This window comes from Pituophis catenifer, unplaced genomic scaffold (assembly GCF_029215685.1).
Source record: "Pituophis catenifer annectens isolate HBS135680 unplaced genomic scaffold, rPitCat1.0.hap2 SCAF_4, whole genome shotgun sequence".
Lineage (NCBI taxonomy): Eukaryota > Metazoa > Chordata > Lepidosauria > Squamata > Colubridae > Pituophis > Pituophis catenifer.
Window position 1 is genome coordinate 36170503 of NW_027256884.1, and position 23463 is coordinate 36193965.

The 23463-nt window shown below is 38.4% G+C and overlaps 1 protein-coding gene and 1 pseudogene across 1 annotated transcript; one reads left to right on the plus strand and one right to left on the minus strand.

Moving 5' to 3' along the window:
* LOC139316733 (acetylserotonin O-methyltransferase-like) overlaps positions 1-23463 on the plus strand; it is a 170005-nt pseudogene that overhangs the window by 91722 nt on the left and 54820 nt on the right.
* Positions 1757-19346, minus strand: LOC139317256 (acetylserotonin O-methyltransferase-like). The gene is made up of 9 exons (XM_070944276.1): positions 19321-19346; positions 17554-17698; positions 16050-16224; positions 15197-15326; positions 14147-14215; positions 6333-6451; positions 4925-5065; positions 4218-4340; positions 1757-1965 (listed from the first exon to the last, which is right to left on the minus strand). The coding sequence occupies exons 1-9, from the start codon at positions 19344-19346 to the stop codon at positions 1757-1759; spliced, it is 1137 nt and encodes a 378-aa protein (XP_070800377.1).

Sequence of the window (23463 nt, forward strand, 5' to 3'; positions counted from 1 at the left end):
TTTCCATTTCTAAAAGGCATTAAAAATTAGACAGTTACAGGGACAATAATCCTGACATTTTCTCTGTAAATACATAGATCCTGAATGTCTTGCAGTACTTTTAATGCTTCCCACTGTGCTGGTTTAAAAGAAGATTTTTGGGACAAAGGGAATATGATTGTGAATTCACTGTTCATTGTAAAAAATCCTTCTAAATCTTTTGCCTTAAGATTTATACTGAGCCTGAATAGCTTACATACAGTAGCTGTTCCTAAGTCAACCTTCAATTGGCCTTCATTGTTTGAATTTGTTTCAGTTGTTATGAACAGTTGTGGTTATTCTAGTAGTTGGCAAACAAGATGGAGGAACCCACCTGATGAAGATTGGAGTGATATTGCAGGGAACATGTTTACATTTTCCTGGTGTCACACTGTGTTACTATCATGTTTGCCACACATTTTAGGGACTGGCAGGAGAAGTGAGGAGAGCAACCTCAAGAAGTTATTTCACACAAGAGGGACCACTTTTTTTCCAAACTGGAATAGTGAAGAGAGCAAGATAAAAAAAAAAAGGCAGTCAAGGAAGGGAACACCACATGTCCACTTCTCCCCTGTTATTGAGACACATTTATGAGGTGGTTAGCTGGACCTAAAGAGGATCCTGCCTTAGATTTGTGCAAACTATTTGGCTGACTATAATGACCATTCTTTCAACTTTCATTACAGTTTGGATTTGGATATTATTTCAATTTGGTAATCAGCTCCACCCTGTAGTTTTGTTTTATTTTTCCTCTTCTGGTTTGTCTGACTTAATATAAATTGTTTTGTATATTAAATAAATTTATAAATACAATATATAAATATACAAATATAAAACATTGAGAAGAGGAAATAGATTCTGTGAGGCAGGCCAACCCAAAATCACAGAGTGATAATGGACTCAACACACAAAAACACATGCAGAGAGACATGTTTTACTACCACATCAACTTTCTGGCCTGGCATGTCTGGAAACTCCCCCTCTTCTTGGACTCTGTCAAGCTTATCAGCCTCTCAGGTGCAGCCATGTTATAGAATAATTGTTGACTATTCCAGTTGCTTCCTGCATCTCATGGGATTACTTTTCTTTCCTTCCACTTCAGTGTCAGGAGCTTTAATCCTGTACAGCAGCTTCTGTATTCTGAACATTCAGAAGCTGTTACAGAAACAAGATCAGAAGCATCACTTCAGCCCTGGGCAACGAGACTTGGTCTGACTCCTCTTTGATGAAAAGGGGCATTGGAGAGAGAAGGTAAAACATAAAGAGACTTGGCAATATACTGTTATTATGATGAAAAGTATTTCTTGTGTTCCTATGGAATTGGCTGTCTGGTCTGGTCTACCTTGTAATTCTGACTACTAAACGCCATACACTATGAAATTCTCACCTTCCCCAGTATTTTACTGTTTCTTACAACTGAGGCCAGTAGGCACTCTAACTCAGACTGATCAGATGCTCCACAATATACATATTGATCTTGTGATATAACCTGTCTTGGGCAACAAATAAACCCCTGAAGAATTTCAAACTCTCAAGACTCTTTTCAATCTAAATTATTTTCTTCCAGTGTGGATATTACAGTTGAGGGATACATCAAAGTAGGGTCAGTAGATGATAATAGGATTAGTATAGTAAATAAATACATAAATAGACACAGAGGTTAGAATCAGTGGAATAGTAAAGCAATTTTATTATTGTATTTTTTAAAATACTAAATAGGAATGGAGCATGTTGAATACTATTTTCTGGCCAGAATGACATCAAAGACATTTCCTTTCTTGAACTGAATATCTTTAAAGCCAGTTATGTTGAAGAACATACAAAGCTCTGATGATTTCCGTAATTTTCCTCTAGTCAGAAGCAATGATATCATGGCGTACATATGGGCAGGAAAAGACCCAAATATTTCTTCATCAACAGTTGGTTCCACTAGTAAGACTCCCCCACCTGTTGCAAAAGTAATTTGTTAACTCAAAAATAAATTGCCTAGAAAAGAAAACATATCCATGCATCTCATTTTCATTCTACTACTTTCCCCCCTCATTAAAATATTGTTTTAGACTCATTTTTCCTAGGCTAAATCCATTTTAGTATCATAAAAGATATTGAAATACTATGCCACGTCCCAGCACCTTCAGCATTGAATAACTCATTACACATGTTATTTTAGCCTGTTTACCACAGAATTGCTTCCCACGCTCTGCCTATATTTCATGACTGAAGAAACATGGAACTTCTAAGCAATCTTTCCTCAATCAGACTTTGCCTAAATTCATCAAAAATGGCAATTTTCTGTCTTGGACAGTGAACAAACAAACAGGTTTCATAACATAGCTTTCATAGGTACTTATGGGAGGAAATAGATTCCTATTATAGAAATAGTAATGGTTCAATATTATTTAGGGAGTGCAGCCCAAGAATAATCATCTAATTTCTTCCCAAAGTTCAGTGTGACTCAAAGTGCAATGACCCTATTTCTTCTGCAAATTCAGATTTAATAACTAATAATTTTTGTATGAGCTTTAATAACTGTCACGTTTACCTCCAGGAGAGCTATAGCCTCTGCTTATGAATGGATCCTATGCTAATTTTATTAATTTTATTAAGTAGAAAAGTGGCACTTTTCTCTTTCTAAATCTGCTACTATTCATTTCGGCAATACAGTTTTGGATTAGCACTAATACAACTGATTTCTTCTACAGGTAGTCCTTGATTTATGACCATTCATTCAGTGACTATTCAAAATTATGATCATGTTAAACAAAAAGAGTTATGACCCCTGCCTCAAATTAGCAAGTTAGTTGTTTGTTTATTTATTGAATAAATAAATAAATAAATAAATAAATAAATAAATAAATAAATAGTGCCATCCATCTGATCTAGAGGCAATTCTGGGCAACTCTGGGCAAAGTTATGGCTTTGCATTGCCCCCGCAGTCATATGATTAAAATTTTGCTACTTGGTAGCACACACCAGTACTTACACCTCAGGTGCTACTACCATATCCCACCCACCAATCTCTTCCTCACAAATCAGTTGTCCAACTAGCCTTCCAGCACACACAAAATTGCCATGGCCTTAGAGTCTGCTCCATGCCCATGTAGCTCCACCCATGCAGAAGTCCCCAGCTTTCTCCCTGCCCCCTATGCCCTGGTCTACTACATTTGTCTTTTTGTGCAACTGCTGACAGATGAGCCAAGCCAATATGAGGAAAAGCCAAACACTAGCAAACAGCTGTTTCTGAAGGATAGAAAGGCTACCACATGGAGCAGAGGGGATCTCCAGTATGGGTGGAGAAAGGAATCGGGATCTGAAGACCAAAAGTTCATTTCTCTTGCCAACCACAGTGGTTCTCTTCTTACATGGAGCAGAGGGGAACTCCTATTGTTGGGCCAAAGAAAGGAAGCCATACAAGATGGAGAAGAAATAATCCTTTGCAGTCGGTTGTAGAAAAGAAACTTGGATCCCAAAGATCTGAGTTCCCTTTCTCTGTCCTTTTGAACATGGAGGTTAGGTGAAGCCCTACTGTGGGCCAGAAAAACCAAGATCTGCAAGGCTCCAAAAACAATAAAACACACATAGTGATTCTTCTAAACTGATTTGTTTATTGTTCTACATGTATAGACAGAATCTTGCCAAACTGAAGCAGGACACTGCCTACATGAACCATGTATTCTGGGAACTATTGGGGAGGGACTGGCTTCACTCTTTTTCTCTCCCACAAACTATCTAAATTGAGTTGTCTTTTACTCTTCTGGAATATGCCTCCTCCTTCCTAGGAAGTGGAATGTAGTGCCCTACTACATTCCAACATATATCAGACCTTTCAAGATTCTTTTCTGCATCCCAGTGCAAAGGTTCCCTTCCAGGTATGGGGAGGAACTGCCTGTCCTCTTTGGCATCCAGTTTTCATTCTGGCTATTTACTGATTCACACAGCTGCTTAACAAGCTCAACTGGGAGAGTAAGGAGTGTGGTCAGTGAACAAAGTGAAGAGGTCATGTGGTCACTCTCTTAATGACTGCAATGACCTACAATCAAAATTCTGAGCCCATTTTAGGTCATACATCAAGCACTATCTGTATATTGTCAAAGGTTGTTGCAAATACATAAAAAAGCCATGGTGGACCCTGTTTGGCTTGCTTGACTTCCCATTCACAATGGCAGTTTTTCTCTTTCTAGCAATGTGAATATGCGTACCTGGTTTACAGGCTGTAAATACTTTTGTTAGTAGTTGGATACACTTTTCATCATTCCAGTTAACCAAGACTCTTGACAAGATGTAAAGATCTGCTTCAGGAATTGGATCTTTAAAAAAATCCCCTGCAAAAAGAATAAATCCTTTAATAAGGTAGGAATCTATTATCACCTTGGAAAACAGAATTTATTCTCCCCTTTAAAGATTTGGCTCTAGAATGCTACTAGCTTCCTTCAATGGTGCTTTTTTAAATGCAAGAGATATTGTTTCTAAACAAGTATTACCTTCATTGGTAATATGAATTTCTGCCTTCCCATTCATTAATATTTTATTTGGAAACTCAAAATATTTCTCAAAAGCTTTTTCAAAAATAAGTTAAAACTGAATCACTGTACACTTCCTAAGTTCGACTTTTCCCAGTCTAAAGAAGGATCTTAATCATTTCACTGACTGGTCTGTAATGAGCTTTACCAGTAAGAAAGAGCTTAGCAACATCCATTAATATTAGAAAACAAAAACCATGGGCTTCTTTAACACCAGATGGCAAAGATTTAAAATAAGCTATAAAACATACTTTTGTAAGCAACTGAATGGAAATACTACTGTCAACATTATGGATTTACTTCTCTACCCACAGAAAAATATGCTGCAAAGCCTAGGATGATATATATTCATTTTCATTTTGCGTAAATGGTCGAACAAATATTACCTTCATGGAAAGTGATCTGGGATCCATCTGAAAATGCATTATATTTTTTAGATATTTCCATAACTTCAGGAAGGTCAAAAAGTGTCACAGTACAATTTGGGTACTTTGAAATAAATTCCTTAGCTAAGCCACCGCTACTTCCTTGAAAAAAGAACAAAAAAAGAAAGAAACTATGTAAGAAAAAATATCCTGCATGTCAACATTTTTAATAGTTTACTGGAATATTTATTATGTCTTTTTAAACTTACCTCATTGTTTTATTTTTCATCTAGCTGGACTAGATGAAAAATTCATTTCATTTTACCTCTATCCTTTTACTATGCTCAGAAATTCATTTATTTATTTTGACATCTATCCTACTGGATAGTTTTTCTCAATCCACTCCCATCCAGTGTGTCAAACCTGACTCGAATCTGCACAGTTGCCTTCTCCCAGCTTTGCCAAACAGTGACAGTGGAAGGGTGGCAAATTCTTAAGGGTGGTATGCAAGTGAACCATCTGTTGCTGGGGTTACGATATGCAACAAGGCCAAGGAATGAAAAAATGTTTTGATCAAATCAGACAGTTTTTCCAAAACAAAAGAACTGAACTCAATTGGTGAACTGAGGGTAGAACAGAGGGGGGAAAAGGAGATACCTATGTGGATTTTCGCAGGAAAAATCTTTAAAATGACTTTGTTTCTGCTGTACCTAGATGGATTTTTCAATAAAACTACACTCTTGGTTAATCTAAAGAGCTGAGAATTTCTTTTGTTGAATGTGCCAAATGGGACGGTTGACACAGTGATTCTTTGTATCAATTTTTCCTTGATTGCTTTGCTTTAGCAACCATTCTGAAGCACTGCCTTCTAAGTTGGACGTGATGGTGTGAACTTGGGCTGCATCATCTGGGTACATCACTCCATAGTGCTCCATATAGTACCAAACTATAAACCAGGAAATGGGCCAGGTTATCTGGGCTTCCATCAAAGCAGATCACCAAAGTAGGTGGTGACTGTTCTTCCCACACCAGGACATACTCTAGTGGCAACCCAGCCACTACTACTGGCAATGGTGCAAGGACTCCAGCTGCCACTGGAACCATCTGGACTGTTTGCTACAATGCTGGAGATGGCGTGGCAGGGCCAGTTGCTACCATCATCTGTCCCAAGGCTCCAACCATCCCCATTGGTGTCAGTGTCCTGGTGTCTCAGGAATGTTGCTATGTTACTGTGAGACGTACAGTAATTCTGATAAGTTAAGTGATTATAAAATTTGGTATTTACAGGGTATAATCTTTCAACTCTACTTTTGCGATTCAGGGAATTACAAGGTCTTGACAGAACTGAAAAGTCTTTCAGTCCAATTTCTTTCAATATATAATATTGAATGGCTAGTAAGGGGCATGATGAAGAACATCAGGGACTTACCACCCAGATCATAAATCAGCTGAAAACCAGAAAGATCAAAGGCAGAGACCACTTCTTTTCCATAGAGACTCCAAGCCTCATCCATGTACCTGAAAAAGCTTTCAACGCCTTCCTTTGATCTAGAATTGAAAATTGCACTGGCAGGTAATCAACAGAAATACAAGTACATGAAATACAATATGATTAGCATCTGACTACACTTCATGGATTACTGCCTTGTCGTGCGAAGGGGCTTGCACAGCTCAATGAAGCTATGAGCTATGCCGTGTAGGACCACCCAAGATGGACAGGTCATAGCAGAGAGTTCTAAAAAAATGTGATCCACTGGAGAAGGAAATGGCAACCCACTCCAATATCTTTGCCATGAAAACCCCATGGACAGTACCAAAAGGAAAAAAGATATGACGTTGGAAGACAAGCTCCTCAGGTCGGAAGGTGTCCAATATGCTACTGGGGAAGAACAGAGGGTTAGTACTAGTAGCACCAGAAAGAATGAAGCGACTGGGCCAAAACTGAAAGGACGCTCAGCTGTGGATGCATCTGATGGTGAAAGGAAAGTCCGATGCTGTAAATATTTTTTCTCCATAGGAACCTGGAATGTAAGATCCATGAATCAAGGCAAGCTGGACATGGTCAAACAAGAGATGACAAGACTGAACATCGACATCTTAGGAATCAGCAAACCAAAATGGACAGGAATGGGTGAATTTAATTCAGATGACCATCAGGTATACTGCTGTGGGCAAGAATCCCTCAGAAGAAATGGACTAGCCTTCATGATCAATAAACAAGTAGGAAAAGCAATACTGGGATACAATCCCCAAAATGACAGAATGATCTCAGTTTGAATCCAAAGCAAACCATTCAGTATCACAGTAAACCAAGTCTATGTCCCAATCACTGGTGCTGAAGAGAAAGAAATTGACCGGTTCTATGACCGGTTCTACAGCACCTTATAGAATTAACACCAAAAAATGATGTCCTTATCATCATGGGGAATTTGAATGCTAAAGTAGGAAGCCAAAAGATAACCGGAATAACAGGCAAGTTTGGCCTTGGAGTATAAAAAGAAGCAGGGCACAGGCTGATAGAATTTTGTCAAGAGAATACGATGGTAAGAGCAAACACTCTTTTTCAACAACCCAAGAGACGATTCTACATATGGACATCACCAGACAGTCAACAAAGAATTCAGATTGATTATATGCTCTGCAGCCAAAGGTGGACAAGCTCTATACAGTCAGTAAAAACAAGACCAAGAGCTGACTGTGGCTCAGATCATGAGCTTCTCGTTGCAACATTTAGGCTTAAATTGAAGAAAGTAGGGAAAAGCACTAGGCCACTCAGGTATGAACTAAATCATATCCCTGATGAATATACAGTAGAGGTGATAAATAGATTTAAGGAATTAGATCCGATAGACAGAGTTTCTGGAGAACTATGGATGGAGGTTCACAACATTGTACAAGAGGTAGCAACTAAAACCATCCCAAAGAAAAAGAAATTCAAGAAAGCAGAATGGCTGTCTGAGGAAGCTTTGCAAATAGCTGAGGAAAGAAGGGAAGCAAAAGGCAAGGGAGAAATACACCCAGTTGAATGCAGAATTCCAGAGAATAGCTAGAAGAGATAAGAATGCATTATTAAATGAACAGGGCAAAGAAATAGAAGAAAACAATAGAGTAGGGAGGACCAGAGATCTCTTCAAGAAAATTGGAGATATGAAGGGAATGTTTCATACAAAGATGGGCATGATAAAGGACCAAAATGGCAGGGATCTAACAGAAACAGAAGAGATTAAGAAGAGGTGGCAAAATTACACAGAAGAACTGTACAACAACGAGCTTAACATCCCTGATAACCACGATGGGGTGGTCACTGACCTTGAGCCAGACATCCTAGAATGTGAAGTCAAATGGGCCTTAGGAAATCTGAGCAACAACAAACTAGTGGAGGAGACAGTATTCCAGCTCAGCTATTCAAAATCTTAAAAGATGATATAGTAAAAATGTTACACTCAATTTGCCAGAGAATTTGGAAAACTCAACAGGATTGGAAAAGGTCAGTTTACATTCCAATTCCAAAGAAAGGCAATGCCAAAGAATGTTCAAACTATCGCACCATTGCACTCATTTCATATGCTAGGAAAGTTACGCTTAAAATCCTACAAGATAGGCTCTACAGTATGTGGATTGAGAACTACCAGAAGTACAGGCAGGATTTCAAAGAGGCAGAGGAACTAGAGATCAAATTGCCAACATACGCTGAATCATGGAGAAAGCTAGGGAGTTCCAGAAAAACATCTACTTCTGCTTCATTGACTATGCTAAAGCCTTTGATTGTGTGGATCACAACAAATTGTGGCAAGTACTTAAAGAGCTGGGATTTCCAGACCATCTTATTTGTCTCTTGAGAAATCTATAGGCAGGTCAAGAAGCAACAGTGAGAACTGAACACGGAATCACTGATTGGTTTAAAATTGGGAAAGGAGTCCGGCAAAGCTGTATACTGTCGCCCTGCCTATTTAACTTATATGCAGAGCACATCATGAGAAAGACAGGGCTAGATGAATCAAAAGTTGGAATTAATATTACTGGGAGAAATATCAACAACCTCAGATATGCAGATGATACCACTCTAATGGCATAAAGTGAAAAGGAACTAAAGAGCCTCTTGATGCAGGTGAAGAAGGAGACTGCAAAAGTTGGCTTGAAACTCAACATTAAGAAAACTAACATCATGGTATCCAGCCCTCTCAATTCCTGGCAAATAGATGAGAAAGAAATGGAGGCAGTGACAGATTTTATTTTCCTGGGTTCCAAGATCATTGCAGATGGGGACTGCAGCCAAGAAATTAAAAGATGCTTGCTCCTGGAGAGAAAAGCTATGGCAAATCTAGAAAGCATACTAAAAAGCAGAGACATCATCCTGCCAACAAAAGTGTGTATAGTCAAGACTATGGTTTTCCCAGTTGCAATGTATGGCTGTGAAAGTTGGACCATAAGAAAGGCTGAGCATCAAAGAATTGAGGCCTTTGAACTATGGTGCTGGAGACGACTCCTGCGAGTCCCTTGGACTGCAAAGCAATCAAACTGGTCAGTCCTAGAGAAGATCAACCCTGACTGCTCTTTAGAAGGCCAGATCCTGAAGATGAAACTCAAATACTTTGGCTACCTAATGAAAAGGAAGGACTCACTGGAGAAGAGCCTAATGCTGGGAAAGATTGAGGGCAAAAGAAGAAGGGACGATAGAGAATGAGGTGGGTGGATGAAGTCACTGAAGCAATAGGCGTGAGCTTAAATGGACTCCAGAGAATGGTAGAGGACAGGAAGGCCTGGAGGACATTGTCCATGGGGTCGCAATGGGTCAAACATGACTTTGCAACTAACAACAACAACCACATCTGACTGTAAAACTATACTCTTCATAATGAGTTGCTTTCTGAAAGTTTTTTGTGTCACTACTCGATTTTAAAGAGCAGGTTGCTTAATATCTGCCATGAAGATAAATGGCATTAGTTGTCCATTTGGGAGCTGGATGAAAAAAAATCCAATTCCAACCAGAAAAGTTTCTGGCCAGAACTGCTGAATATGCCTATATATGCCTCAGGCTCAACTGTCTTTGAAAAATCTCAAAAATAGTCCAACTTTTTTGTGGACTGGCATTTGAGAAACATAACAAAAAATAACAGAATAACAGAGTTGGAAGGGACTTTTACCATAATAGTTTTTACTATATAATAGTTACTACTATTGAGCCATATATCATCTATTCTACACCTGTGCAGTTGGTTTTTCTTGCCTAAATGTAGAACCTTTCTCTTCTCACCACTGAATTTCATTTTGTTAGTTAGGGCCCGGGGTTCAAGTCTGTCAAGATCATTCTGTATCTTGAGGCTATCTTCTGGAGAGTTGGCTATTCCTGCCAGTTTGCTGTCATCTGTGAATTTGATAGTTCCGCTTCTATCTCCTCTTCTAAATAATTGATTAAGATATTGAAGAGTGCTGGGCCTAAGATGGAGCCTTGGGATATCCCACTGCATACTTCGCTCCATGTAGACACAGTCCCATTAAGGACTACACATTGAGGGTGGCTGGGCAGCCAGTTATGAATCTATCTGGTGGTGATATTATCTAACCCACATTTTTCTATCTTATCAAGTAGTAGGTTGTGGTCTGCTTGTCGAGTGCCTTATTGAAGTCCAAGTAAATTATATCCACAGCATTTCGCTGGTCCACTAATTTTGTCACTTTGTCAAAGAATGCAATCAGTTTCATTTGCCATTCCAATATTGCATGATCACATCCTCCCCCTCAATGTTCCTGTAACTGCAACGCTTTCTATCATTTCATCTCTGCTAGTGAGAATTCAGTCCAATATGGCTGATCCCCTAGTTCCCTTCTCCACCTTTTGGAAGACAAAGTTGTCTGCACGTTAGGTATGTAGGCTGCTATCTTGCTTCTCTGGACCCAGTCTCAGTTGTCTTAAAGTCGCCATAAACTGGTCATCCCAACAATTTTTGGCACTATGCAAATGCAGTGGAATTGCAACCAGTCACTGCATATCAGAGTTGTGTTTCAGCAGGTTCTGACCAGTTCTGGAGAACCGGTAGTGGAAATTTTGAGTTGTTCAGAGAACTGGTAGTAAAAATTCTGACTGGCCCCACCCCCATCTATTCTCTGCCTCCCAAGTCCCAGCTGATAGGGAGGAAATAGGGATTTTGCAGTAACCTTCTCCTGCCATGCCCACCAAGCCACACCCACCAAGCCATGCCATGCCCACCAAGCCACACCCACAGAACCGGTAGTAAAAAATTTTGAAACCCACCACTGCTCCATATGTGACATGACAAAATACATGATAAGAATTTGGGAGAATCTCTGGGCAATTAATGAACTATTTTGCCGCTCTTATCGCGTCATCAGATAATCGCCCGGCCGCCCTGTTTAGGGTGACCCGCTCCCTCCTCCATCTGGAAGCGCGGGATGACCCCTTGCAGGGCCGAGCTGAGGACTTTGTGCAGTATCTGTATGACAAAATCGCTCAGATTCGGGAAGGGCTGGCCTCTGACTGGGTATGTCCAGACGGGATGACTGAGGCAGGTCTTGAGAGTGTTATCTGGGGGGAGTTCGATCCTGTGGCTCCTGAGGACATGGACAGGGTCCTGGGACGGCTGAACGCGACCACATGTTTATTGGACCCGTGTCCCTCCTGGTTGGTACTGGCTTCCCGGGAGGTGACACAAGGCTGGCTCCAGAAGATTGTTAACGCTTCTTTGAGTGAGGGGGTCCTGCCGGCCACTTTGAAAGAAGCGGTTGTGAGGCCCCTCCTCAAGAAGCCCTCTCTGGATCCGGCTGTTTTGGCTAACTATCGTCCAGTCTCCAACCTTCGCTTCGTTGCGAAGGTTGTTGAGAGTGTGGTAGCGCAACAGCTTCCCCGGTACCTGGATGAAACTGTCTATCTAGACCCGCTCCAGTCCGGCTTCCGGCCTGGGCACAGCACGGAAACGGCATTGGTCGCGTTGGAGGATGATCTCTGGAGGGCTCGGGATAGGCGTTGCTCCTCTATCCTGGTCCTGTTAGACCTCTCAGCGGCTTTTGATACCATCGACCATGGTATCATGTTGCACCGGTTGGCGGGGTTGGGGGTGGGGGGCACCGTTCTGCGGTGGTTCTCCTCCTACCTCTCTGACCGGTCGCAATCTGTGTTGACGGGGGGGCAGCGGTCGACCCCGAGGCACCTTGCTTGTGGGGTGCCACAAGGGTCGGTCCTCTCGCCCCTTCTGTTCAACATTTATGTAAAGCCGATGGGTGAGATCATCCGTGGCTTCGGGGTGGAGTTCCATCAGTACGCTGATGACACCCAGCTGTACATCTCCACCCCAGGCCACCCCAACGATGCCCTTGAAGTGATGTCCCAGTGCCTGGAGGCCGTGCGGGCCTGGATGGGGAGAAACAGGCTCCGACTCAACCCCTCCAAGACCGAGTGGCTGTGGCTTCCAGCGTCCTGATATAGCCAGCTGACGCCATCGCTGGCTATTGGGGGCGAATCACTCGCCCCCACGGAGAGGGCTCGCAACTTGGGCATCCTCCTGGATGCACGGCTGTCTCTAGAAGACCATTTGACAGCCGTGGCCAGGGGGGCTTTTTATCAGGTTCGCCTGATACGCCAGTTGCGCCCCTTTCTAGATCAGGACTCTCTACGCACAGTCACTCAGGCACTAGTCACTTCCCGCCTGGACTACTGCAATGCTCTCTACATGGGGCTTCCCCTGGGGTGCACCCGGAGGCTCCAGCTGGTCCAGAACGCGGCCGCGCGGGGGATTATGGGGGCGACGAGGCGCTCCCATGTGACACCTCTCCTGCGCGAGCTGCACTGGCTCCCGGTGGTCTTCCGGGTGCGCTTCAAGGTGTTGGTGACCACCTTTAAAGCGCTCCATGGCTTAGGGCCGGGGTACTTACGAGACCGCCTTCTGCCACCAATAGCCTCCCACCGGCCAGTACGCTCGCACAGAGTGGGCCTCCTCAGGGTGCCGTCCGCCAGACAATGTCGGCTGGCGACCCCCAGGGGGAGAGCCTTCTCTGTGACGGCGCCCACCCTCTGGAATAACCTTCCCCCAGAGTTACGTATAATAACAGACCTCCGGATTTTTCGTCGGGCCCTGAAAACCTATTTATTTCAACTAGCTGGTCTGGCTTGAGCTAAATTTTAAATTGATTTTAAATTGGGTTGTTTTAATTTACGGCCAGAATATTTAATTATTTTAATACTGTTTTTTAAATTTTGTATGCTTTGTTTTTACTTAGGCTGTGCACCGCCCTGAGTCCTATTTGGAGAAGGGCGGTATAGAAATTTAAACAAATAAATAAAATAAATAAAATAAATCTTTGTTCCTATAATGGACTACCCTGCAGATTCTAGCAATTGAGATGTAGTTGATCTAGTTCTATCTATAGATTCCAGTTCTGCCTTTTGAAAATTAACTCTTCGTCAGTGAGACAGGTTGTAAGAATAGTCCTGGCAAAGAGAGATTGTAGACCATCATAAGACAGAAAGGACATGGGCAATAAATATCTTATTCATACTTCACTAAGATCCAAAAATAGCTATTTTTCATACTATTCCTTTCAGGGTTAGAAACGTTATGCAAAGCCTAAGAAATAGTGAACAGATAAGTTGGGAAGCAGAAAATAAATGGGAAAAAAGACCATGCCAAGATTGCATCAGCATTATTTAGCACATCTCCCCATGCCTTCTTCTTCTCCTTGCAAATCATCCATTCTTTCACAAGAATACTCTGGGTGGCGCAGTGGTTAGAATGCAGTATTGCAGGCTAACTTGCCCGCATACTGGAATTTCATCCAGATGGGGTTCAAGGCTGACACAGCCTACCATACTTCCAAGATCAGTAAAATGAAAACCCACATTGTTGGGTCAATATGCTGACACTGTAAACCATTCAGAGAGTGCTGTAAAGCACTATGGAGGAGTATATTACTTTAAGTGCTATTGTTATTTCCATAAAGAGGTGATAAATAGGTTGATGGACTGGTTTACAATCTAATCTCCAAATTTGTGATTATACATTGGATGGAATAGTATACGCATTGTGAGAACAAAACTGGGCTTTGCTTCGGTTTGTGGCAGATTGGCCAAAATCAGTGTTGGTAGCTAATGTTGCTTATCTAGTCTAATTTAAAAACTTCCATGAAAATATTTGCAGATTCCCAAAAGTGAGATGTGATAAGAAAAATAAAAGCCAAAGAGCTATTTACTGCCCAATCTTTAGAAAAGAAAGTTATAAAAACTACTTTTACCTGTACAGTGCTCCATATAACTCATTTGAAGAAATGCCATATATTGATAGAATCTGAGGTTTTCCATCCCTGAAGCAGATTTTTTTGTTTGTTTTTTTCAAAAAAAAAATGAAATGAACAAAAATACCATTAGTATTATATTCTTCTTCATCCCCAGCATTCAAATAGTGAATTGTATTACTTGCAAATGTTATTCTAAAGATACTGGAGGCTCTAAACAGTAATAGAAATATGTGGAGTAAGTGAATTAAATTGAAATCTTTATACCCATCTTGCTTCACTATGTTTTTAATTATTGAATAGTAAGAACACCAAACAAATTCCTTTATCTAGGATTTTTTTTTACTTTGAATATTAAGCTCTTTGAATTCTGATATTGAGTTTTGCTTCAATTGTCAAAATGTCTTTCTAAATTAAAATGCTAACACAATTTAAAGTTGAGGACCCAGTTGTGGGGGCAATAAGCTGACTTTGTATAAAATATACAAAAGTATGAAGGCTATTGCTTAACGCATTATAAGCCACCCTGAGTCTCCGGAGAAGGGCGGCATATAAATCTAATTTTTTAAAAAATGTTTTTAATCAGATTAAAAACCTTAACCCCTCTTTTTGCAAGTTAGCTTTATATGTATGTATGTGTACAGGCATCTTTTCCAAAGACGTTGAACAAGAATTAAATTTTGATGAAGTGAATAAGTAATATACACCACTGGAAAGTCCAAAAAGAAATGTGTGTGTAATCATAATCACTGCATCTGTTGCAACTCCACCTTTAATAAGCAACACAGAATGATGCTTAAACAAATCCACAGCTTCAAAGATTATTAGTTATTTGATCTCAGGGGAGACAGCTGAGAAAACGGGCAAACTGTATTGAATAATGATGATTTTAGAATAATTTAGTGCATAATCTTAAAAATGATGCAGTAACTTCCAAGTGACAACTCAAATTCTTGTTACTTGTGTGGGAAAGGAAGCCTACAAAAAATCCTGGTCTCTAACATACTCTTGGTGAAAAGATTTTTTACTTCACCAATGCTCCATTCTTACCTTATAGCTTCAGGCAAGTATTGCAGTGATCCATATATGTTTTCTGAAAGAAATTTCATGGTATAATACTGAGACTTTGGGCTTGATTTAGCCAGAAAGAGATCGGCAAACTCTGTGTTTCCATAAAGATCTAAAAATGAAAGCATATTATAAGACAATTCCTTCAAAACACGATTGCTAAATGTGATATATATCTGATAAGGGCAAAGCATAAGGTTCATCATAAACATTTCAATTTATTTCAGTTTGGTGAAATATTTCATATTTGATTTGCCATTCCAAAAAGAGTTCCTGACAATCTTGAAGCAAAGTGGCTGAGTTCTCTGGACATAAGATTTATAACAGTGGTGAAATGCAAATTTTTTTGCTACTGGTTCTGTGGGTGTGACTTGGTGGGCATGGCTTGGTGGGGGTCATGTGACTGAGTGGGTGGACCAACTTTTTTTTTTTTTTTACTTTTTAAAGCATTTTTTTACTCCCTATTCACTCGAACCAGTAGTAAAAAAACGCTTTAAACAAGTAAAAAAAAAAAGGTTCCGATGATCACAGCTGTACCACACGATCGTCAGAACCTTTTTAAAACTTTTTTAAAGCATTTTTTTACTACCTATTTGCCTGAACCTGTAGTTTTTATCACTACCAGTTTGCCCAAACCAGAGCGAACCGGTAGCATTTCACCCCTGATTTATAACATAACAAATAAATAAGCAAAACTGAAAACTTTGTGTACCTACTTTACTGTCAATAAATTTTTAAAAAACTGAAGAACAAATGACCACAAACTGCTAACTCCATAAAAAGATTAGCATATGGTCATTTTAAAACAACTGCTTCCACCTGCTAACAAGATCACCTTTGCCATCCTTCCATTCCACTTTCAGGACCTTTATCTCCACACAGGCCCCCAGCAGCATCTGCATCCCAATGAGTCTGGTCTTCAAGCGCTCTGCCACAGTTGCAGAGGACATCAGTTCCCCTGACTCTCTCAGCAGATCAAAGACGCCCAACTGACTGGCAGTAAATATCATCTGGAAAAATATAAAGAAATGGGCAGAGGTGCACAAAGGAGAAGGTGTAAGTATAGATTTAATTATTTGAGGATTTCAGATCATAGAGAGAACCATACTCACACTCCAGAGAATGATATGCTATAGGAACTAAGCATGATTATGTATCGCAACCAAACTTGCCCACTGTACCTATTGCTTATGAGCAAGAGAAAAAATGGTCTACTAAAGCCACTCCTTTAGACAAGGACATCCACTCAGTCTGGAATCATGAATAGCTCAGTCTCTCGACAGTAAGATGGATGGCATATAAATTTTATAAATATGTAAATAAAAATTAAGTTCAGCAACACAATGGCAGTTTGTAGTCTGTAAAGATTCTCAGTTATCCAGGTCATGGTTGTCCCAAAGGTGCTGTCTGCAAGGAATATAAATCCTTCCATTTCCCACTATCCTGTCAGAGCTGAAGAAGCTTCTTGGATGAGAAGCGAAAAGTCTTCAAAGAAAAAACAAGAAAGTCCAGTTGCCTCCTGAAAAAGCACCTTTGGGACAATGGCAGCTTGTAAGATTATTTCCCTTTTGAGTGCTTTGTTTCTTTAGCTTATTTGTGAGGAAACAGCAGGAAGGAGCCACACTTGCATTGGGAAAAAAAACATGCAGGGATTGAGGACTGTGGAAGCATGTTTATTTTTTATTCATTGTTTTTTAATTGATAAACAAAAATAAGAAAGAAAAGGAGCAAAAGACAAAAGATAATAATGATGGAGATATATACTTTGTTAAACAAAAGGGAAAAAGAGCATTTCTTACAACAACAAAAAATTTTATGATGTAATTCAATGTAAGTATAGTTACAATTCTATTTCTATTGATCTAATCCCAATATTTTTAATAATGCATATATTTTAATACATTTATATGATTTTTATGTTAAGCTACAGTATTTTGTATAATTGAGTCCCATAGCTCATTATACTTGTCTATATAAAGTCTATGCCTACGTTTAACCTTCTCATAAGCAGCAAGTACTATCAAGTCTTCAATCAATTGAATAAATGGGGCCATGCATTTATCTTTCCAATGTTGCATATTAGTCTTTTGGCCATAATAGAGATACAGAGGTGTAGAAAATTACTTCTGATTAGGCAGGTTCTTGACTTACAGGTGCAACGATTTACAACCGTAATTTAGGGCTCAATTACAGCCATATGGTGAGGATTAACTGTATATAATTCTGAAAAAAGTTTGTAAAATTAACACTTTATATCCTTTGAAATTTTTGAAAGACATGGAATAGATTGTTTTTGTAAATTTTAATACCTGATAATTTATAAATATTACATATCTTACCTTTGAAATTACAAATGAATGCTGGTAGTGAAATAACGTTTTAATATTTTCAGTTGCTTCAGGTGAACTCATTGTGTCCTTAGGAAGTTCTACAGCAGTCCTTTGCATATCAAATGGTCCCAGCACTTCAGATGTTTCTGGTTTGCTACCAGAATCAGGAAGTCAGAGTTGCAAAAAATAAATTAAGACTTAAAACAATTGTTTCAAATAACATCAGAAAGGAAAAGAGAGTAGGGAAATTTCATTAAATATACAATATCATGATGAAAATTGCTCATTCACAGAAACGCACGTACAGGAAATATATTTGGAATATTCTCATTCATTCTAAGAATTTTCTTAAAAATCAAATATTCTCAAAAAGGAACTGAATCACATATATCTTAAAATTGGAAGAACTTTCAATATAAAAATTTAGGAAAAGCTCATTTTCTTCTTTTAGAGAGAGATTAGAATGCAAATTTTAATGGGGAGGAGAGAACGGCTTGATAATTATAGCAAGAATATGCTTTTAAAAGATCCTAAAGGATCTGAAACTCTGAAGTATGAAACTGATTTTGCAGATCAAAAGCAGTTTAATTATAATATGATTCTAGCAACATTGTTTTACAAATGGACTGCAGATTTTTTTCCCAAATAAAAAATAAAGATTTATTTTTTGTGAGAAAACTTTTTTAAGCCAATTAAAAGGAAAAAAATAAAAGAAATTATTGAACTATTTAAAATACAGTAGTTGTTTCAAATGAAATCAAATATCTCCAGTTTGCAAGGCCAGCTGTAACCTTTTTCCTTCTTACTAGATCCTTAGTAGTTTAATGTAGCAAAGAAAAAAAAACCTAATACAATGATTAACCAGGAAGAAGTCAGTGTGAACTTGACCTTGACTCCCTCTAAACTTCATGGACATCCATGTTCTCCTCCTGGACACAATATTGTGCAATTATCACTGAAAATAATATTTTGCAAGCATTTAGACAACACTGTGCTTCCTTCCATGATTTCCTAACTCTGCTTCAGCTTTGTCCTTACTATTTAAAAAAACTGTTAAGGGGGAAAAGAAGGAATAGGGTAGCTGCTCAACCCCTATCCGTTTTCAGAGATCCTCCAAAATATATTGCATAACCATAAATGAAGAATTCATCCATGCTCATCGATTCCAATTATATCACATGTACCACCTGATTCTTGGATCAGATTGCAGCCATGAGACCTGTCCCTTTTCACGTCTCCCATCCTTCCTCGTGATTTATAGAGGAGCTGATAGAGATGAAATACAAGTGGAAACATCTAGAGAGTTCCTGGTAGTCAACAAGGAGCAAACTCTACTGAACATGTGTGAGAGATGCTATTAAGGTCTACATTGTGGCTGTAATGTCAGCAGAGTATCAGCACTTCTCCACCTTTATTTGTGTGTGCAGAAGGCCACCTCGTAGCCCTGTTATGGACCCTCCTGGGAGGACTCAGAGACTCTCTTTCAGGGTTGTATGGATGAATTTGTGTGGCATCTGTTGGATAAAGTCACTCAGTTTCATTCCCAGTTGGATTTCTAAAGGTGAACCATGCCAACCTCCTTTGATGTTTTATTTTGCACATTAAAAAGGTAAAGTTCTAACTTTCTTATTTCAAAGTGACAATTACTATAAATTTCTCTGAAGCCTTTGAGAAAACTGATCTAATATGCAACAAAGAAAAAGTCCAGAAAAACTGGATAGTAAATTAGTAGCTTCTTACAGGTAATGCAGATAGTTCTTCACAGCTACTTCTTACTTTAGCGATTGAAGTCTTCTCCACATGATAGCCGAATAGAAGCGGTTACAAGCCGGTCTTTCAGTGATAATTTTGTGAGATGCTCAGGTTAAATCTCATCTGTACACAACTCCCAAAAAAGTCAGAGAGGGGATATATATTTGCAGAGCATAGGTGTGTCCCCCAAATGTTACCTAATCAATCTCCCAGAACAGTTCTAATCCTCTTATTTCAGATTTAGAGGTGGCATGAGTAAACGTTACACCCTTGAGAAATGTTTTGTTTTCAATTAAAAAAGAAGCAGCATTGCACAATATTGCTTTCTTATATAAATTCTTAGGATATTTTTCTGTAGGATAAGTTACCTTTCATGCTTCTAAGTTGGCTTTCTTCTAGGAACTGTCTGGCCTTTTAACCTGTATCAATTATATTTTGTTTCATATTCCTTCTTATAGCTTTGTATCATCAGCACCAATTGTATCTGCTTATTTAATTCGGCTTATTTGACTGGATGTCAAATGACAAGATGTTTTCACTTTCCACAGTTATTCATTCAGTCCAGTCACTGGCTATTTCATTTCTATGGTCCTAGAACTGATGTTTCTTTCTGTGACTGACTAATGGGGTGTGAGATGGATATGGGATGGGTACATTGACCATGGCTATCCCATTCCAGAGATGGTTGTTGAATTTGTCAGGGTTATGTAGGTGGCCAGATCTTGTTCCCAACAGAGAGAATGGGCCCCAATGTGAATCACACATTGTTAGTACTTCTTGATCTAGCCCAAGGATTTTCCAACGGTCAACAACTCCTGCAATGCTTGATCAGAAAACAAAAGGAAAGAAATGGGGATGCTGTTTACATTTGCACCAGTGCCTACCCGGTAATCAATAAAGTAAATTCTACAATGTTAAGATTTCTAAGGAGATATTACTGAGGGAGAGATTATTTTTGAGTGTAGATTAAAAAATGCTGCATCAGCTTGTCAGAAACCCATTGAAAAGACACCATGGAGCTAGCATACTCCATTCTCATTTCTTCCTGTTACACCAAGATTTAAACTGTCCTGTCACCTTTTAATACTTTGCCAGGTCATGTACCCTAATCTGAACAAGAAGCAAGAGACAAAGTGAAATGAAATCAAGGTCCAATGTCCAATGCTGCTGTTGAGGGAGAAAAGGGATATTTGCTTTAGAAGCACTTGCATTGTTTACTGAAGTTTCTTTCCATTAGCCGCATCTTCTCTGGAATATCCAGAGGGACTGGATATTCCAGTGGTTAGTGGTTAATATTCTTTTTGTGTACCAATGCCATGCTTTATTTTGTTTGGATTTAAAGGCACTGAAACAACCTTGAAAATTATGTTGAAAAAATATGGAACAAGATGGTATTAATTTGAATCAGCATGAGCTGGACAATATCATTCTAGGAAAAGAGGACAAAATGTTATCAAGGATATATAAACTTTTAATAGACTATTGGATAGGGGATGAAATAGTTAAAGACTTTATGATTGCCTGGGGGAGAAATATTGGCTATCCAATTGATATGACAAAATGGGAAGAAATCTGGCTTAAACATATGAAATTCCTGTGGACAACATCATACAAAGAAAATGTGTACAAGATGCTGTATAGATGGCACCTTCCACCTGCTCGTCTTTCTAAAATGTATTCAAATCTCTCACCAAACTGTTGGAAGTGTGGGGAGATTGGCACCTATTTCCACATGTGGTGGACCTGTTCCAGGACGACTGAATTCTGGAAAATCATACAGGCATGAATCATGGAAATCACAGGTTATAACCTAATTCTGAAACCAGAGTACTATCTATTGAACATTAGGCCAGACAACATAGGCACAAATATATGGTGTCTGTGTCTATTTATCACCACGTCAGCAAGAATATGTTTCACCCAACATTGGAAGGGGAAAGACCTGCCGGCTGAAGATTTGATTTTGGAGAAAATTTTGGATTATGCGGAAGCCGACAGATTGACTAAAGCATTGAGAGATCAAAAGGACTCCGTATATTTCCAATGTTGGGACAAATGGTACGTTTGGTTGAACAACAGACGCCCAAAAAGTCAAGTATAACCAGGATTTTGTTTAATATATGTTAAATCTGACTAAAGCCTACATACCGTAGAAAGTGTAAATATCATGTAAAGTTCCTGTCGCGATCATTTGTCTGACTATTTCTTTTTTTTGATGTATTGTTTTAAATAAATAAATAAGAAAAGAAAAGAAAATTATGTTGAAAAAATAAAATCAAATTTATTTGTTTTCACACATTTTTTTGTGATATAATATTGTTGTGGAAGAAGGAATTCAGAACCATCCCTTCAGGGCAGACAGAATCAGTTTATTTATTTATTGCAATAAAGGATCAAACCTTGGTATCGCTACCATAAAAATGGAGGTCTGACCGAAGTATGATTTTCAGCTCAAAGCATTTATACAGTTTCAAACAAAGGATTCTGTGAAGTCAGCAATTCATATGGTCATATACATTTGTCATTTTTAATTGACATTTCCTAATTACTGAGTTTGTTACTATCTTTGCAAAACAGTTATAATTCTTCTAAGAAATTACTGAAGCATAATATGGTCATCTTCTCTCTCCGACCTTAAAATGTAAATCACCTAGACTGTCCTTATCTGTGACAACTGAGAGGCCTTGAAGTAGAAATCCTACTTGAAAGGAATGTGCCTGCCTATGTGCTGGATATAATTGCAAGCATTTTCTCTTTTACAACATTAAGAACAAAGAGGGCCCTTCAGTGATCATCTAGTTGGACCCGCTTTTACTTTATTTATTACTTTATTTATTACATTCCACATTAATATAAATTGAAATTATTTTTTTATTCTTACTATGGCATATCAGGGTTATAGGCAAATAGATTGAGAGTGATTATATCGTAAATATAATTTTAGCTGTGTATAAAGACTGCAATGCAGGACAAAGTATATCGTATGCCCTTTTTTGCTGTTAAATTTGGAAGTAAATTAATTTTTATCTCTGTCTTTTTTAATTCTTCATTACTATATCAAAGGTTTTTCCTATACCAAGGTGTGTATAGTTATTTCAAATTATTCAGATTGTATTGCTAAAATAACTCTGAATAATCCAATGGGAACATAAACTTGGCACCTACTAGAGAGAGAGATCATGCAGAGCATTTTTTGTTGATAATCCCTTTATTTTTTAAAAAAGATTGTTTTATTGAATTTTTACAATTAAACAATCATTATTCAACTCTTGTGCATGACTGTGACCATTAACATATCATCACACTAGTATTTACATATACTCTATATATTTTTACGAAATCTACATTATTTGCTTTTTCCTTATTTTCTATTTTCGATCCAATTATACCAAGGTGTATATAGTTATTTCAAATTATTCAAATTGCATTGCTAAAATAACTCTGAATAATCCAATGTGAACAGAAACTTAGCACCTGCTAGAGAGAGAAAGATCATGCAGAGCATATTTTGTTGATAATCTCTTTCATATTCATGTGAGAATTGGAGTCGAGATATTTTCTTTTCTTTTTTAAAATAATTTTATTTAAAGTTTTTTCTTTAACATACGTAAATGCTTAGTGAACAGTGTATTGTCTGAGTCAATTTACTTTATACACAATACTAATAACAATATTCAACAATATTCAAGTACATGTGGTAATAATCTTTCTTTTTTTTAATTTTAAAAAACAAACTTTATTGAATTTAAAAATTTAAAAATACAAAATTATACACTTTTAAAATTGCATATACAGTACACAACTCCACCGACAAGCTAAATATATGTACCTATATGTACATATATACATACATATATAAACAGTAATTCATTCCTTATTCTATCTACCTTACGGTGCTTATTTGTTACCTTGGATTTTTCCTAAATTTAGTCTTTACCCTTTTTTCATTTGATTGACCCACTTATACCATCTATTCCATACTTCAAAATATTTTGAGTCTTCCTTGACTTTTAATTTTAAGGTTAATTTATCCATTTCTGCACATGCGTAAATTTTTTGAATTATCTCCTGGTCTGTTGGCAAACGATCTGTTTTCCATAATTGTGCTAATACTAATCTTGCCGCTGTAATTATGTGTAATGTTAACTATTTTATGTCCTGTCTAGT